The 19,989-nt window shown below is 41.3% G+C and overlaps 1 protein-coding gene across 1 annotated transcript in view; it reads right to left on the bottom strand.

Moving 5' to 3' along the window:
- Window positions 1-3,182: 3,182 nt before the first annotated feature.
- Window positions 3,183-19,989, bottom strand: part of GADL1 (glutamate decarboxylase like 1) — a 120,699-nt gene continuing 103,892 nt past the window's right edge. Inside the window, exon 15 of the mRNA XM_063125015.1 lies at window positions 3,183-4,623. Within this exon, the coding sequence (XP_062981085.1) occupies window positions 4,450-4,623 (174 nt within the window). The 3' untranslated portion in view covers window positions 3,183-4,449. The remainder of the gene's footprint in view (window positions 4,624-19,989) is intronic.

Below are 19,989 nucleotides of genomic sequence, written 5' to 3'. Positions count from 1 at the left end.
TGCCAGGACTCCGGGTACGCTCACCTGTTCATTTTCTAAACTGTTGTAATGTCTCAGTTTCGAAAATGGAGAGGAATGGCACAGTGTGGGGTTGCATGCTCTCAGTGGAGTTGTCCTCATTTTACAGCTTCATATTTGCACACATTGCTGGCAGAGCTGCGAGTTCTTTCTTGAAGGACGTCATGGAGAGAATAAGGGATAGCCTCTCATAGGAGAGCTATTGCAAATCCTAAACTGTTTGGCTCAGGTAAGAGAAAGGTTAGGAAACAGAAAGGCCATATGCCACCGAATGCCTTTGTCATTGTTGCAGGCTTTTTGTCCCCATTGATAGGTGGAGAGAGGAGGTCCTGCAAACTGGAATGCTGGAAGAGATTGTCCGAGGTGGGTGTTTTCTTTAATGGTGACCTGCCAAGAATCCCACGTTGTCTGGACTGATATAAAATGATAAGGACTGGATAAAGCAGCCGTCCTCAATCTGCTGCCCTCCAAATGTTCTGGACGTTGCTTCTCCTATTAGCCCAAGCTAGCATGGCCAACAGTCAGGAATACTGGGAGCTGTAGTCCAAAACAACCGGAGTTGGAGCAGGCTGAGTTAAAGTGTTGTTGTCTGTATTGATACACACTTAATGCTTTGAAGGAAATGATGTAAGCCAAGAAAAAACTGTAAGCATCGCTTATAGGTTGGATCCAGGAGCTGCCTTCTGCAAGAGGAAGGGCTCCACTCAATTTTAGGGGATCCCCTTCCCCCCTACACTCACACACCACAGCTCACCCCACTGAACAGGGTCTCTTGATGTTCTGTGTAGCATTTTCAGGGGTCTGGATGGGGCTCCCATGGGAAGGAGGAGGAGAGGAGGAGAAGTCCAATTCGGCCAGCACGGTTGATTCAGCTGAAATATGAATCTGATCCATTATAAATGTGTAAATATTTGCCTGTGAATCTACTTTGCCATTAGCTCCTAATTTTATCCTGGCAGTGGGGAGAGAGGGAGGCAGGGAGAAAGTTACACTATGACTCGCTGTTCTCACATTATTCTGCAATAAACAGGACTGGCATAATTGCAGCAGCGACCCAACCTGTCACTCAGGGCAACAATATTTTTAGGAGTGAAGCAGCATGAAATCCAAGAACTCCGATGATGATGATGGTGTGTGTGTGTGTGTAATTCTCAGACTGTATGCAGCTGGACACAGTCCAAGAGCTGCTGTCCAGTATCCTTTGCAAGATTGCAAAGAGATGCTAGCAACACCTTGTGGTTCATGTGGTGTAGCTCCTTAGAAATGCTTAATATCTTAGGCTTGTCCCAAAAATCAGTATGTTTTGGTCATAAAACTGAAATGGCAAACAAAGCCCTATTATGGATTACTGATATCCTCATTCCATTAGCTAGTAAATGGACCACTTATGCTTCAATCCTACAGACATTTACCTGGGAAGAAGTCTCATTGAATTACATGGGGGTCACTTCTGCATAGACATGCTGTCAGGATTCCTTCTATGACCTGGACTCCCTGAGCAGCACTTTTAAAGCTCCATCTGACAAGCGTTTTACTGCATGCTCGTTTCTGGGCACTCACGGATTACTCAGATGACGTTGTCTGCCTCTCACGCCCCGTCTGGCCTTCCTTGCGCCACAAAACCCCCCAGAAAAAGTCTGGTTGCTGCACTCTCTTGCCAGACTAAATGGGCCTCGTTACTTCCTGTTTTCAGGAAGCAAAGATGGAGAAGTGTCAGGAGCCACGCGTTTCTACCTAGATGTGATGTGGCTTTTAGGATCTCTTGGCTCCTTAAGAGTCCCACCTTCCTTCTTTTTATCTTCCCAGTAATGTAGGGTTTAGGCTGTAGACATGGGGTGAATGACTCTCCAGACACTTGTGACTTAACACAATAGTTTCCTAGTCAAGTAAAAGAAGCAAATTACAACTAAAGGTATTTAGTCAATAGAGCTGAGTGATACAAAGGCATTAAAAGAAAAGAAAAGTTGCAGAAATGCAAGTTCTTTACCCTAAGCTGCTTCTTTCTGCCCCATCCATCTTTCTCTGACCCTGATCTTTCACCTGCCTCCAGTCTGGCTCTCTCACTCTTTTATACTCTCATGAGACCAAAATTGAACTTTTTGGCCTTAGTGTAAAATGCTATGTGTAGCGTGGCGCAAAGCCAACAGTGCTCATTGTCCTGAGAACACCATCCCCACGATGAAGCGTGGTGGTGGCAGCATCATGTTGTGGGGATACTTTTCATTGACAGGGATTGGGAAACTGGTCAGGACTGAAGGAAAGATGGATGGAGCCAAATACAGGACAATTCTAGAGTAAAATCTGTTTCAGTCTGCAAGGGACCTGGGACTGCGACGGAGGATCACATAATAATAATAATAATAATAATAATAATAATAATAATAATAAGAAGAAGAAGAAGAAGAAGAAGAAGAAGAAGAAGAAGAAGAAGAAGAAGAAGAAGAAGAAGAAGAAGATAATTTCTTACCTGCCTCTCCATTTTGATTGACAATAGACAATGGCCCTAAACACATAACCAAGGTTACACTGGAGTGGTTTACAAAGAAGAACCTGAATGTCTTAGAATGGTCCAAACAACACCCAGACCTCAATCCGATTGGGAATCTGTGCCAAGACTTGAAAATTGCCTTTCACCAATGGCCTCCATCCAACCTGACAGAGCTTGAGCAATTTTGCCAAGAAGAATGGGCAAATACTGCAAGATCTGGATGCACAAAGTGAGTAGGAACTTACCCCAAAAGACTCACAGCTGAAATTGCTGCCAAAGCTGCTCCTACCAAGTATTGACTCAGGGGGGTGGATGGGTTTGAATACTTATGTAGTCAACAAATTCCTGTGCATTTTTGTTTACTTAATGTTTGTGCCACAATAAAAATATTTTACACCTTCAGAGTGTTAAGTATGTCATGTAAATGAAATGGTAAACATGACAATTAACTCCATTTTAATTCCAGGTTGTAACACAACAAAATGTGGAAAAGTCAAAAGGAGGTGAATAGTTATACAAGCCACTATACTCTTTCCTTTGCTCTGAAGACAGTAAAATACTTAAGAGTGTGATAGGTACATGGAAAAGCTGGGGCATTTGTGAGTTTGCACCTTTACTAGCTCTACACAAGAGTCAAAGCCGTTGTTTTCAGTTAAAAAAAAATCAAAAGTCTGGATTTATTCAGAAGAGTTATCAATTACTTTTAATTCAAAATTCAACTAAAAACACAGGGGTTTTGTGCTTGTTAGACTTAAATATGCGGCTACAAAAAAGTACCAGTACAATGCTGAAGCTGGACAATTCTGTTACGCACTATACACATCACAAAGAAGCAGGTAAAATACAGATCTCAAATAAATTAATTATTACACCACGCTACAAGCGCAACCTCCAGATTGAAGTGGGCAAATACAGCAAAACTCCTACAACAGAACAAGACCATGAATAACAAACCAATTTGTTAAAACATACTATAATAAATGAAATTAAATAGACAAAAAAAACATTGTAGTTTTTTTCAGCTTCACAAAAGTATTTACCAAAAACAGTGGCCTCTATTTGAATATTATGAACAAATTCCAAATTATTACACACTTATATTACCTTTAGTGTAATCTTCCCAAAGTTTATACTCTGCTCAAGTGAAATTTGATAGTTTTTACATCTTTAGAAACAAACCACTGGTTGAATCAATACAGTAATCCTTATCTTAAATAGCCACACAGCATATAAAAATACAGCTCTAGGAGATATATATACACACACACACAAACACACATTTATATATGTGAAATTTCTTTAACTTGAATATGATGCCTCTAAAATGCTTAAGAAATACTTTGCTGATGTTTTAGAATATAGATTTAATAAGAATTGAGATTCAGAAATTATACTTCATTAGTTTTTCAAAGGATTAAAAAAGATGATACATAAATTGCAATATTTTGATCTCTACAGAGCATTATGGAAATTTCTGAGAAAAATTGGTAGGGTCCAACTGGTCATGTAACACTTCATTTTCTAGTTAGCACATCAGTCAGCAAAACTCTTGCGTCAGCAGAACCCCAACAATTCTGAGCCTCCAACCTTTATCTTCACAACACATACAAAGGTCCTTCTTTATTTAATATGCACTGGCCTAAACTCAGCCCTACTTCAGCAATGGCTCAAACGCCATTCACTTCTACTAATAAATAGCAATTTATGTCAGTAGTTAATCTGGCCTATTTTAACAATGTGTATCAGCTGAGTAGCTGCCCACGTTAGGCAAAAAGCATCACATCCTTGTTAGAGTGGCAGTAGAAAAAAATGGACTGCCACTTCTGCCCAGGCATTCTAGACAGTAGTTTCAGCCGTTTGTTTATTTATGTATAGATTACATGGTCTAGTACCATATTATTGCAAACGTTCTTAATCTAGCGCCAAGCATGGTGGAACGTCAACTACAAGTCTTTCCCAAGTGAGTCGATCTCATCGAGCAGGAAATCCATGTCCTCACGGCTCACCTGGGGGCTGATAATGACCTGGCGGAAGAAATTCACTTTGCCACGATGAGGCTGGTACCCCAACATCATGCTGCCTTTCTTCATCATTCTCTCTTTAATGATGGGTGCAACCTGAAGGAAAGAAAGAAGAAACCTACTCAGAATAACTGTTTGCAAAGAGACACGAGTTTGCAAGACTGTGAGTCACGACCAAGTCTTCCTTTATTTCTTTTTTCTTTTCTTTCTAGGCTGTCTTTTAGGATGGGACCCTACCAAGGCAGTATACAAGATTAAAACAGACAGACAGAACAGGTACAATTAAAAGGAAAGGAAAGAGTGAAATAAATATCAAACCTTATGTTTACATGGTTTAATGGGAATCCTAGAGTAAAATCTAACACAAGTCCTACCCAATGAAATGAATGGGATTTAAGTTAGTCATGATTGATTGAAGTCCCATTCATTTCAATGGGTCTACTCAAAGTATGACTTACATTAGGGTTTACTTTTAGAGCTTCTTTAATTGAGCGATTTATATAGCATGCTCATTACTGGCTACTCATGGATGTTCACAGGTCCTTTTGTCAGAGCAGGCAGCCTCCTGCTGCTTTTCTCAGTTTTAGCATCAGAAAATAAACCTCAGAAAACCCGACTCTTCTGAGCTTGCACTATAAAATACCCACTAGAGAGCGCTGTCCCATTGAAATGTACAGGCCACATGGTCACCGTTCTCTTCTCCGAGTAATTGTGCTCATTTCAAATGCGGAAGAGAACCAGGAAGAGAGCAACGGTAAGGAAACACCATTCTCTCCCCCGACCCCCGATGAGACCCTTAATGACAACTGATGGGAAGGATGTAACAGTGAACTTGTGCAAGCACTGGTTTCTGTTAGTGCAATGTCAATAACACTAATGCAAAGGCACCATTGGATCCTTCTCTTTATATTTTCACTTGATTTCTTTAAAACCTTATACCTTGGCCCTGTGCACCACTGAAACTTGCTATTACATGTGAGCTGCTTCTGCATCTGAAATTCCTTCTCACAGACACCCCATTCCTTGGTCAACCAAGCTAGTCAAGAAAGCCGCACATACACAAGGGCTATGTGCACTCAAGACTACATGGACTGGATCATACCCTAAATTAAGGATTGCACCCTAAGCAGCAGTAAAATCTATTGAAATGTATTGGACTGCTTTGCTGTGGTATTTACTGATTGTAAGGATTTATATGCTGGCGTTCAATGAAATTACCAGAGAGGTTTACATGAAAACACAACAAAGCAGTTATAGAAAATCATTAGATTTTTATATTTGTACTGGCAAGTGCCCTCCAGACAGTTTACAATCATAAAACAAAACAAGTCCTGTTTTAGGATTGTCATTGCCTCACCAGCTTGTGATGAAAAGGAGAGGTAGAGCTGGGTGTCATCCACATATTGATGACACTTCTCTCTGAACAACCTTTCCCAGTGGTTTCATTTAGATGTTACAAAGCATAGAGGACCAAATAAAGCCCCGAGGGATGCCACAACAGAGTCTCCATGAGGCAGAACTGGAGCCACTGAGCACCATCTTCTGAAACTAGCCATCCAAGTAGGAATGGAACCACTGTAAAACAGTGCCTCAAATTCTCAGTTCAGATAGTGTCTCCACAAGGGAACCATGGTTGATGGTACTGAAAGCCACTGACCCTGTTCAGATGACACGCCATGTTGGTTAAGCATTTTGATCTCAACATGGCTTAGTGTGTCCTGCGAACCATTCCTAACCATGGTAGCTACATAAACATGGTTTGAACATGTGCAGTAACCCTTTGCTGCAAAAGGGTTAGTGGCCTAACCATGGTTTAGCGTCTTGTCTGAACAGGCCCACTAAGAGGGCTAGGAGAACCAACAGGGACACATTCCCCATCTGTCTCTCAGCAAAGGTCACACCACAGGGGAACCAAAGCCCTCTCTGTCCCAAAACCAGGGCTAAAACCTGACTGAAATGGGTCCAGATAATCAGTATCATACAGAAGTGCCTGAAGCTAGACAGCAACCACCCACTCTGTCACCTTGCCCCGAAATGTAAGATTGAACACTGGTCTAAAATTATTAATTTTAGGAGCGGCTGAACCAGGATCACTATAAAAGAGATTGATAGTTGATCATCCCTCAAGGAAGTGTTGATAACTTCCTAGGTTCTCAGGTCAGATCTACTGGCTATACTCAGCCAAGAAGTGCAGGGGGTCAAACCACAGATGGAGAGATTCAAGCACTCTGTCCATGTCATCAGGCCTGAACAACTGAAATTCATCCCATAAAACTGGACAGGACACCTCCACCACCTGGCCTGCATAATCTATGGTGTCCAAGCATAAAGCATAAAATGGTGCTACATTATGGATAGCAATATACATCTTCAAAAACTAGAGGTGTACAACTCATGTTACCAAACTCAAAACAGTTTACTTTGGAGTTACATTGTCATTTGGTCAGATCATAATTTTGCAATAAGTAATGTATCAAAATCAAGATGTGGATCTATATTTTTCTGCTACATGGCTTGTTTTGTAATTACTTTTTACAAATGCAATTTCTTTTTAAAGAAGACAAAGAAGAACTACAGGACTTAGATTCTGTTCCCTGATATCATCTGTCTTCTAAACTAGCAATACTGTTTATCTGTATGTCAATGTAAACTAGTATCTGACTCTCCGACTCTCCCTGTTCTTCACCACATTCGCATTATAAAAGCAATAGAAATCTTATCAGTGGACATGCTGGAGTGATGAGCAACTAATCCCCCCTCCGCCCTGCCAAGATGCTCTTGGCCTTCAGCCCAGTGCCATGTATTTGCCAGATGCCAATTTGGGTTTACCAGGACGTTTTTCCTCTGGCAGATCTCCACACCCAACTCCCCAGCTGTTTTTTAAATTCACTTAGTTTAAAAAATATTTTTTATTATTGTTTCCATATCAGGTCTTAACAGAAAAAAGGAGAGAAACAGGTTCTCAGGATGCTAAAAGCACTTTTATTTCAAAGCCCCAAAGCCCAACACGTTTCGGCCTGTGTTCTTTCAAAGGCCTTCTTCAGGGGGTTGTTAAGAGAAGTCTGCAGAAATACTCCTAGCAAGGTGACAATCACCTTGGTAGGAGTATTTCTGCAGACTTCTCTTATCAACCCCCTGAAGAAGGCCTTTGAAAGAACACAGGCCGAAATGTGTTGGGTTTTGAAATAAAAGTGCTTTAAGCATCCTGAGAACCTGTTTCTCTCCTTTTTTCTGTCCTGACTTGGATGCTTTCCTCCTTTTGGCTTTTCATATCAGGTCATAGTCACACACCAAAGGACAGCCTTGGTTGCTGTTATGGATTAATTGTTCCAGGAAATGTTTGTGTGTGTTTGTGGGGGTGCAACCCTGTTAGTTCTCCTGGACCTCTCAGTGGCTTTTGATGCCATCAGCATCTTTCTTGATCAGCTCTCTGAGATGGGACGTTGAGGCACAGTGTTACAGTGCCTCCAATCCTTCTTGGAAAGACAAATCCAGAAGGTGATGCTGTGGGATTTCTGCTCCACTCCATGGCCACTGGGCTTTACGGTGCTTCAAAGTTCTATCTTGTCCTCTATGCTTTTTAACATCTCAATGAAACCATTGGGAGATGTCATCTGGAGATCTAGGCTGCAGTGTCATCGGTATGTACAGTAAATGACATGGAGTTCTATCTTTCATTTCCAACATCTAATCACAGAGAGGCAGTGGAAATTCTGAACTGGTGTCTAGAGGTAGTTTTTGGGATGAATGAGGGCAAACATACTAAAGCCAGGAATAACATATAGTGCAATTCTATGCATGTTTACTCAGAACTAAGTCCCACTGACTTCAACTTGACTTACTTCCCAGTGTTTTAATTAGGGATAGACAAATCTGTCAGTTTCGGTTTATTTCATTTTCTTATTATTCCATTCTTAAGTTCAGATCATCGCAAACTTTGCAAATACCTCATCTTAAGCTTGGTTCATTTGGAACATTGAGATTCCTACCACCACCACACACACATTTTCATGAGAAATCATAAGCATTTTGGTGCACATTTTCCTTAATATGTGCATTTTTGCCTAAAATACACATACATTTTTTGCAAGCAATTTCCCCAACTTAATGCATCCTAATATACACATAATCCTAATATACACTTAATCCTAATATATACATTTTTGTACACATTGTTTGATTGGAGAACTCTATTACAAAATGTGGGGAAGTGTGAATTTCAGAAGATAACCAAATTTCAGTTCACATATTGATTCGAAAGTGTGAACTGAGAATTGAACAAATTTCACTCCGGTCCCTAGAATAAACTGCAGAGATCCTAACACACTTACTTGGAAGTGTATTCCACTGAAATAAAATGCATTCATAATCAGGGTGTTAGTCATGATATAGTTGCTATACAAAAAAACACAGCACAGAAATTCATCCAAGGGTAGCAGAATCAAGGTCTTCTCAGACTGTGATAGAAATCTTGGCCTGATAAGCACTTATTTAGAAAATAAATACTTGCCACATAACCTTCAAAACTGCAGCCTCCCCTCTACCTGCTCTGGGGTGCTTCTTTGAAATGAGCAAATATACTGCCAACTTTGATTTTTGCCCTCATTTTCTTAGTCTCAAAAAGCCAGTGCCAGAGCCTGCCACTTGATCTACATAAGAAATATAATGCTGCCTACCCTGACTTAATAGCATTGTATCTCTCTTTCAATCTAGACAACATACATTTCACTTGATAAAGCACAGGCAATTAATTTTGATATAAATGTCAGAAAATAAGTCAATATATTTTCCAGTATATAACACCATACACCTCACTATTTTAGCATCTTATGTTCAAGGGACTGTTGGGCTAAAATCAATTTTACATTTGAAAAGTTGGCATATATTATTTTCATCTTAGCCTGCCTTGCTTCATTCACACTGGTCTTTGCAATAAGACTAGCTTTTTATTTAGCTTTTTATTACAGGCTGACTCTCTGGATATTAAAGATTACAACATGACACAAGCGTGAATCAAATATGTGGCCACAATGAACACCAATTCACAGACTGTGATGTGCAACCAGACTTTGCCTTTTGAATTCTAATGCCAGGAAAAATATGAGAGAAAAAGAGAAGTTGTTAATAAGACTGGTGTTACAAGAGATCTGGGGAGAGATTAAGGGAATGTCTTAGGTTGATACACACTTATCTGCAAGTAAGCCCCTTTAAATTCAATGGAGCTTATTTCCAAGAAGGCATGCATAGGATTTAACTGTTAATGAATGAAGATGATTATTCCTTGATCCATGAAGATGATTACTCCTTGATCCATCATTGTCACTGGAGGCCCGGGTGGATTCTGTGGCATGGAGTACTTGGGGTCAGCTTCGGCTGATCTGCCAGCTACGGCCTTTCCTGGACAGGGACAACCTAGCCACAGTAGTGCATGCACTGGTAACTTCCCGATTAGACTACTGCAATGCACTCTACGTGGGGCTACCCTTGAAGACAATGCGGAAGTTGCAGCTAGTGCAAAATGCAGCAGCTAGACTGCTGGTGGGTACATCATACAGAGACCACATAACACCGGTCTTAAAGGAACTGCAATGGCTGCCTATATGCTTCCGGTCGGAATTCAAGGTGCTGGTAATGATGTTTAAAGCCCTAAACGGCTTGGGACCTCGATACTGGAGGGAGCGCCTCTCCTTATATTTGCCTGCCCGAGACCTTAGGTCTGTTGGAGGAGCCCTTCTCCGCATCCCACCAATGCAACATATACGTTATGATGGGACAAGGGAGAGGGCTTTCTCTGTGGTGGCACCCTGACTGTGGAATGCCCTCCCCTTGGAGGCCCGATTGGCACCAACATTGATTTCATTTCGACGCCAAGTAAAAACACGGCTTTTTAACAAAGCCTTTGATGATTAAACTCACTGGCACATTGTTTTAACTGTATCTATTGCTTTTAAATTATATATTGTTTTAACTTGGATCACGGTTTAATTTGTTTTTAACTGTGTATATTTATTGTTTTATACTGTATGTTTTTATCTGTACGCCACCCTGAGATCTTAGTGATATAGAGCGGGATATAAATATTTTAAATAAATAAATAAATAAATTATTAGAATGCCTGATACGTGTTTGATACGTAATTAAAAACATGTTATGTTCATCAACCTTGCAGAAAAATATCCCAGTCTGAAAAAAAATCTGCCTGCTCTCATCTAGACCTTGGGGAAAATGTCATTTGGTTCACAGTTCTATAAGAACTTTCCAAATCCACACTTTGCAAATCATTAACTGAACCAGAGCACAGTTATCTATCAGAATTTGCACTATTCAGAGTGAAGGTGTAGTTCTCAAAATCAATAATAATAATAATAACAACAGCAGCAACAACACCACTGGCCATGGAAGTCAAAGAACTATGGCAACAGGAAAAGGTCACTATTATTCCATTAGTCACATCAGTCACCGCCATCACATCACAGAACTATACAAAAAACCTTCAGAAACTGGGCCTACCAAAATACATCCATACCACCATTCAGAAAGCAGTCATAATTAAAACATGCTCAATTGTCAGGAAATTCCTGAATCTGTAAAAGATAGCATGACTTGGCAATGCCCGTCATGTCCGTCTAGAAAAAAACGCCATGAGCGAGAAAGAGACAATAACAACAGAAATGCGTGCGCGAAAATGTATTAGTGGGGGGGAAACATACAAAACAGCATTACATCAAAGAAAACACGTAAAAGTGTATACCAGGCAAATGGGCATACAAAAATATACAAATTAGGAAAAGTGTGCCCCAAAAATGCACACTGTTTTAAAAAACATCAAAAACTGATGGGGAACAGGATGGGATGAATTTCAGAGGAGAAAGAGGAGAAACCAAAACTGACAAATGTGTTCATCCCTGCACCTATCCACCCACCTGTATGCCCTTGTAGACTGCACACAGACAAGTGGGCGACTGACTAACTAGAGGCCTGCTCTTTATGATAATAAATAAGACTCCAGGTGACTTTTCAAACATCCCAAACACTACTCAAAGTAAGTCATAGAAAGTATTAGTATTTTTCATCCACTACTTCTATTTTGCATTAACAATATTTGCAAAATTAAGCATCACAAGCCACTGATAGATGCCCACAAAACATATACTGAAACATCGATTTAAGACACAAGAGCTCACTGAGTCCCTGTCTGGGTTATAGCCAAGTTATGGTGGTCTTGTTTCATTATTTCATCAGAAGGAAATAGGATATCCCCAAAAACTGCTATGAACCACCTTCCCTTCCCTTGTGCAAGCTTGGTTTTTAAAAAGAACCATTAGAATAAAATTATCCAGATTCCACTCCAGCAGTCAGAATGTCAATAAAATTGCAGGTGTGAGATAAATGTGTCCCTTCTTGAACAAAACGTAACCCCTGAAATTATACATTATAAACATGCTTCGAATGGAAGAAAAGAGGTCCACAGGAAAGAAAGACACTGCTCCTCCCAGTTCTGCCTCTTCTTCCCATATATAGAAATAATCGGTATTTTTGGAATTCTGTTCATTTCCTTGCAGTTCAATCCTCAAAATTGCTTTTTCAGGAAATATAAAAGGGAAGATTTAGTGCTGCAGGAATGCTATGTCAGAGGACGGGAATCTGGTCCAAATGCAAGTAGAAGTCATATTACACAGCCACTCCGCAGATTTTAATACTGGCAACATATCATGCAAGCACAGCACAATGATGGCCTGAATACCTCTTTCGTGCAAACAGACTGGGGAGCTGTCTTCATGAGGCCAAGCTGGCAGGAAACCCCAAGGTATCGCTGGTGCAGGATGGCAGCAAGTTTTTTACATGGAGGGAGGCAGTGCAGGATTTTTGGTGGCCATTAGGTTAGCTGGGCCCACCCCCTCCCCCTCCCATGGCTTCCAGCAACCAATGAGAAGTTGCCTTGCACTGAGGGACACCTCCTGGCACTGTGCCTGAGCATGAGCAAGGACAGATGGGGAAGAGCAACACTGTCCTCGCTAAGGCAGGAAAAGTAGGGGTAAGTCCCCGACTTTTCTGCTGTGGGTCTTCAGCTCTTTGCCCCATGGTTAGCTCCTAATCAGCTGCTGCGTCATAGAACCAATGCAGGTGGATTTGGAGCCACCCTGGGGCCTCCAGACCATATAGACGGCCCTTGGGACAGCACCAATCAGAAATCTAAAGAGTGCATCTGCTTCTCTCCTGCCAACTCTTGTCAGTCAATGAAAGGTATGGATGGATGCTCAGTAACTGCCAGAAATTGCTTGCAGGTTCCTTTATTTTACAATAGGATTTGTTTCAATTTTTTTGTTTTTATTTTGCAGTGTCCTTATAATTGGCCTCCACCCTTTGACCATATCGCAGCTGAGCCTTTGCGTTTTTCTCCCTTCGTCTTTGCAAAGTATGTTATGAGATGAAATGGAGCAAGAGAAAGACTGTACATAATTTAGCGAGAGCCTGTGGACCTGCTAGCTCTCAAGTACTATGCCACAAAGCGAGAACACTTAAAATATCATTTTATGAGGCCTACATTTTGTGAATCACATTAGTAAGGTGTGTGCGTGTGAATTGAAAAGAGATATCACCAAAGAATGAGAAAGTCGAAGAAATATTAACTTGCATAAGAGCAAGAAAATATTGGCACTCTCCCAGGGTAGTTCTTTTCCACTTCATAAGATTCCCAAACATATTCTAAAAAATGAACAGCTTCGGATGATTAATCTATCTTCATTATTCGTGCGAGTTCCACTAAGCCGCAGGGTGTCCTCAAGCACTAGACTGAATATTGGCATGTAGGCCAGCAAAACAGTTTACAAATCTATAACAAATTGCTCTAAATTTCAGATTTAAGCTTTTACTCACAAGTAGGTCAAAATACATTACTGTCTCATGACCTACCAGGCACTCCCTCTAGGCAAAGTCCCTATACATTTCAAAAGGAGAACAGACAGCAAAACTAGTTCTCAAAACTACCTTTGTCGTAACAACGTAAGAAGAGCCTTGCTTGCTCAGACCTAAGGTCCATCTAGTCCAGCATTCTGTTCGCATAGTGGCCAACCACCTGCCTGTGGGAGGTCCACAAGCAGAACCTGAGTGCAACAGCACCCTCCTGCCCATGTTCCCCAGAAACTGCTGTATACAGGCTAGGGATACACAAGGAATCTGTCTGGTGGGTGGAGATTGACAGGCTTTCCTCGGTTCAGCCCGTCAGACTTCAGTTTGTTTTCCATCAGGGAGCATGACTCTATATGCAGTTTGCAGTTTTTCCATTTTTAAAAAAACAGTGCATGGAGTTTGGGGGGAAAGCCATAGCTCAGCCTACAAATGCAGACTGAGTTGGGCATGCCGTGGAACTCCTTTGAGCCAAAAGAGAGACAGATTTCCCAGCCATGGACATCCGTGATACAGGCATACTGTCTATGACACTGGAGGGAGCATATAGCCATCAGGACTAGTAGCCACTGATAGACTTCTCCTACAAGGATTTGCAAGGACATGAGATGGGGCAAAAATCTGCCTGGGCCTGCAGGGTCATCAGATGCCTCCATGTCTGGCCCTCCCGGGCCCATGGTCCCTATACTGACAAAGGGGGTGCAGATCTGGGTGGAACTCACTTCCAGCCTGTCCTGCACACCACCTTCCCCTCCCCACCAATATGTGGTAATGGCATAATTTCTCCCTCCCCTAGCACGGAGGGGGAAATTACACAATTTTGCCAGCCTTGGGGAAATCACAATAATCCCACCACCACCACCACCACCGGGGGTCTTAAAGCCCTTATTAACAGGGCCTTTAAGCCCCCCCATCAGCAGTTGGAGGGAGAAAGAGAAGGGGTTTCCCCTTCTACTCTAATGGCAGCTGCCATTAGAATGGGAGAGTTTTTTCCTCCCACTATAATGGTGGCCCCTGTTAGAGTAGAAAGGGAAAACCCTTCTCCTCTTCCTCCCCTCCCCTGTGCCCATCAGGCCTGAAAGGGTTTCCTTAATGCTTGAGTGGGCGCGGGGGAGGGGGCAGCCATGCAAGCATTAAGAGACCCTTTCAGGCCCCGATGGGCGTGGGGAGTGGGGAGGAGGGAAGGAAAGTTAATGGTATGCCGGAGGAATTGTGCACTTTCCAGAGGCCCCAGATGTGTGCAACGGCAAACACTTAGTCGGGCCAGCACAGCTGGAGCAGGGCCAGCTAGGCAGTGCTCAGTGAGCTTGCAGGGCGGGCTGTCGCCATTCCCTAGCTGGATCAGAACAAGAGTCCATCTAGACCAACCAGCTGTCAACCAGGAACTCACAAGCAGGACACAAGGACGACAGCACCTTCCCACTCATGTTCCCCAGCGACTGGAGGTCACTGAATACTGGAGGTAGCATGATGGCATCAGGACAAGTAGCCCCTGATAGCCTTATCCTCCATGAATTTCTCTAATCCCCTTTAAAGCCATCCAAATTGTGGCCCTCACTAGCAAATTCCATCGTTTAACTATGGGCTGTCTTCATCTGAGATTTATTAAAATTAGCATTTGAGATGGGCAAGAGCACTGCCTTCATGCAAATTCCCATTAATTTCTATAGAGGCACAGAATGCTTATATATATTTTTGGAGTAAAGCAGAATATTAAAACCAGGTTACCAAATAAATCATATCATTATTATGAATGTCTGGAATAAAATGGAAAGAGCTTTTAATTAAAAGCTTTTAATTAAAATATATATATATTATTTTATCTGAAGAGAGAATCTGGGCACTCTCGTTATGTGGTCTGTCCATTCCTAAGAATCTTGTTTTATATTATGTAAATGAAATGAAGTATAAATACTGGCAAAATATACTTCAGACCAGTGCACACTGAATACAATCCAGTAATGGTGGTTGACCTGCAATCTAACCAATGGCTGCAGGGTGGGAACTGCCCAAAGGGAAAGGCATTTATGTGATTGACCTTAGGAAATTTAAACAGATCTTCCAAGTTTGCCACTCATTTCTTCTATGATTTAAGGAATTCTTCTGTACATTGCTCACAATATACTGAATAAAATCAATAAAATATGGCGGTCATATCCATCATTTAATATTCCCAATGAAAAAATTCAAATCCACAAGCATCCTCATGTCCCCTCCACTATTAGATATTTGGATGCCTGAAGAGCGCTTCTGCCCTATGCATTTCTATGGTACAATGCAGTCTATAATGGCACCACCACTACCTATCAGCAGAACTCAGTTACTATATCATTTTTGCTAATCATCACGCTCCATGACTGAAAGAAGAGAGTCGAGATTGTCAGCAGCAGGTTTCGATGAATATTTTAAAAAAGAAAGGAAAGGAAAGATAAAGGTAATTGATATGGAAGGTAACATTGTTCCAAACAGCACACTTGCACCTAACTTTAGCTTCAATCTTAGGAACTGATCATAAGCCCAAAGCAGACCACCATTTCATGATATTAAAGCTGTGTCCTTTATGTATTTGCTTTAAAATAATCATGCAGACAAGTGAAATACCACAAATATTTTGCTTGTGTATCTCTAGTGCTATGAAATTGGTTGCAGATGATTTGAAAGGCTCTCTTTTTTTTCTTTTTGGGTGGTAATTAAAACCAAACTCAGGTCATTTGTCAGCTGTCGCCCTGTCTGGGACAAATGAAACACCAAATGTTGGCACACTCAATCCCAGCTCTGGTCCTTTTGCCAAAGCAGTCTGTCAAAACCCAAACATGTTTTTCTTTTGTCTAGGATTTGTTCTGGGCCCATATCCCTAAACCACTAATAAATTATTGCTGTGCATGACTGCACCAGTGTTTCCTTTGTGCTATATCGTACAACAAAATGGAGCGATAAATGCATTTGTCAAAATAATTGTAACCACTTCCACATTCCTCAGAGCTACTGGATATTATTAAGACGAAGAAACCGATGCCTCTGAATTTGTTCAATGAGTTACATTTTGAGGGGTGCGGATGGGGAAGAGAGATTCTGGTTCATAATTCCATAGATGGTACCCCACTGCTTTGCTCAGCCAAGCATCTACTCCAGATGCCCAACAGGCCCTTTTTTGTGAGGTATAATATGGGAAACTGTATCCTGAAATGTTGTGTCCAAAAGGCAGAGTAAGAAATACTGGAATCAACAAACAAAATGATGTGAAAAAAATGGTTTATAAAGTATTAAGGCTCAGATTCAACACATTGTCCAGAAGCATTCTGTCCATGCACGAGGGCTTCTGAAGACACTCTTCCTACTGCTCCTGTGGTGAGAAGAGCTCCCAAAAGTAGCTCCCCAAAGTCAGAGAGCTCCCTGGAATTTGGGGAAGTTAATTAGCAAAGCCCCAGGGTAGGCACAGAAGTGGTTTGGTGTGTGCATGAATATTTTAACATATGGATGCCCCATGTATAGAGACAGCTCATTGGTCCATCTACGCCAGTGATGACTGCTCTGACTGGGAGAGGCTCCCAACAGCCTCAGTCAAGGTCCTTCCCAGACCTGCTATGAGAGATGCCAGGGATTGAATTTGGTACCTAAGATGGAGCTGTGGATCCTTCCCTGTCCTACAGGTTTACTGAAGCCAGTTAAGAACATAAGAAGCTGACTTATACCAAGTCAGACCACTGGTCCATCTAGCCTAGTATTGTTGACACTGATTGGCAGCAGCTCTCCAGGGTTTCAGGCAGGATTCTTTCTAGCCCTAAATGGAAAAGCAAGGAGTTGAACCTGGGACCTTCTGCAAGCAAAGCAGCTGCGCTACCCATCAGCCATGGCTCATGCTAAGAAGCTATACAGTTCTTTTTCTCATTCATCATGTGGAAAATATGGAGACACAAAGGCCAGTATGGAGTAATAAACACTGTGCTGGTTTTGGAGTTGGAAAAGCATGTTCCAATCCCATACATTCTCTTCCATTTATTTATTCTGCCCTTTCAGAAAGAAGCTATGGGCAGTAGACATGAGATCACCCATTTTATGCTCAGAATTGCTCTTCCATATAAACAGTTGCTCAATGCCATCTTCATACTTGAAGTCTACCCTCTATCCACTACAATGCATTGACCCAGTTTGCACAATCAAAAGAAGCCACTGTGGCTTGAATAAACCCATAGCCTTTTGTAAAGCTCTTTGACGGTTGTTTCCCCCTCAAATGAATTATGCCTTCCAGGTTTGGATGATGCAACAAGCCACTACCAGGTGGGTAACTAGGAAAATGGTGCCTGGCATACACCAGCACACATCAGGGACTAAAACAAGCCATGGTGGCTTGTATGATCATGCAAACTGGCCCACTGGTTTAATCCCATGATGGGTTCACCTAAAATACAGGAGTATTATGAAAGTCATCAAAAGCACATTTCTAAAACAACCTGCAAATTAAAATGTATAAATTGGCAGCAGTAATAGTAGTCTTCATTGTAATAAATGTAAACCCCAAATGGCAAGATCAAACCCTAAAAGTCTAATAGTGCTATAGATTTAATATCAATTTATTTATGTAAAAAACAAAAACCATGACCAGATAATTTATTTGAGACTCACCTATGCAGCAAGGTGTGAAAACATTGTTTAGTGAAAAACTTTTTATTCTTCCTTCCAAAGGAAGGATGTCATCTTAAAAGAGTATCCCCACCCCCAAACCTTTCATAGTTTGTACGCATTGGGATAAATTTTTGTTCTTTTCCTCCAGGAGAACAAAAATCACAGTGCAACGTGGAAAAGTACATTCAAGAGGGAAACATTACATTATTGACAACTTGCTATTTTTTATTTTATTTTTTAAAAAAGCCTGACACAGTTCTACTGTAGAAAAATAAATGTCCCTTGAGACATTTGGAATGGTTTCCTCCTATTCACAATGATTATTGCCATTACCTGAGCTAGCATCTGGCATAAGATACATGTGTACCGTTCTCCTGATTTGCAATGCAGTAGGGATTAAAGTTATAATGATGCTTTCTTTCTCTGTTTTTGGTAGGTCTAAAGGGAAACATTAACATTTAAGCAAGCCCAAACTCTTTTGTATAGAGTTTAGCATGAAATTATTGCAATGCCCTTCATAGAGACTGCTAGGATATTCATAGCAAAGTAAAAGAATCAGTAAAATACACAGGACTACCTGGCCATATAACCTAATAGAACAGAAGTGGAGTTCACGAAAACCCATAATCCTTATTTCAATGCCTTATATAGAAGTACTTTTTAAATACCATCATTCACATCTCATTTATTTCTATACTTTCCCCCTTACTATATAACAGAAAACTAATGTTCTATGAGAAGGGTCACACAATTTCATTCATGGATAGGAGTCTGACTTATATGGGCTTTTCTACAAGGAGCTTTTAACCTGCACCTTTAATAAGGCTTCTACTTCCAGTTTCTTTGTGAGATTAAGAACTGATTCTTTATTTATTTTTATTTTATACCGCCCAATAGCCAAATCTCTCTGGGAGGTTCACAAAAAACCATAATAAAACGACCCACAGGTTAAAAACACAAATACAAAATACAGTATCAAAAGCACAACCAGGATAAAACCACACAGCAAAATTGATATAAGATTAAAATACAGTGTTAGAACAGTAAAATTTAAATTTAAGTTAAAATTAAGTGTTAAAATACTGAGAGAATAAAAAAGTCTTCAGCTGTTTACATGTTTTCCCCAACCCCTGGGGTTTTCTTTCTCTGCTTTTCTATGTGTTTCATTTTACAGCCACTAGGGGTGCTATTGCAGAACTGTGCTGACTACAAGGGAGCAGGGAACATGATTCCCAGGAACTGAACAATCCTATGGCCGACTAGACAGTGTCTAGGGTCCATGGGGTTGTGCCATTAATTACATTTTACTACCCAGGTTCCCAGGGGGGGGGGAATACAAACTGAACTTCAAAATCCTTGTTAGTAAAGTGACATTAAGGCCACAGCTAGACCTAAGGTTTATCCTGGGATCATCCAGGGTTCGTCCCTGCCTGAGCACTGGATCCCATGTGTCACCTAGATGAACAGGTTTGACCCATGGATGATCCAGGGATAAACCTTAGGGCTAGCTGTGGCCTAAGCCACAGTTAGCAATCTCAGAAGTAACAGGGAACTATCGGTTAAACTAGCCAGCGTGGACATGTCAACGAAAGGAGGTGGTGGGTGGGTAGGGGGGGGGGGGAGTATGCTGGCCTGACTCTTGCTCCTGGCCTTCTAAACAATGGTTTAGCAAATTGAGAATGAAGTCCAAATCAGCCCATTCTCTTTTATCAACACTGGCATACCCTTTTCATGGGTTCTTGATTACTTTGAAGTCCCTGCTCTTTCTTTTCATACACCTTTGCACATCTCACTACATAATCCTTCCTCTCTTCCATCTAACTCTTCCTCTCTTCCATTTCCATCCATGCCTTTCTCCTCTTTACAACTATTTATCAGACCTTGCAAAGCGTTTCCATCAGCTGTTGTATAAAAAAAAAGCACTACTGCAGC

This window comes from Elgaria multicarinata, chromosome 1, assembly GCF_023053635.1.
Source record: "Elgaria multicarinata webbii isolate HBS135686 ecotype San Diego chromosome 1, rElgMul1.1.pri, whole genome shotgun sequence".
Lineage (NCBI taxonomy): Eukaryota > Metazoa > Chordata > Lepidosauria > Squamata > Anguidae > Elgaria > Elgaria multicarinata.
This window is presented reverse-complemented; position numbering and strand designations above follow the sequence as displayed.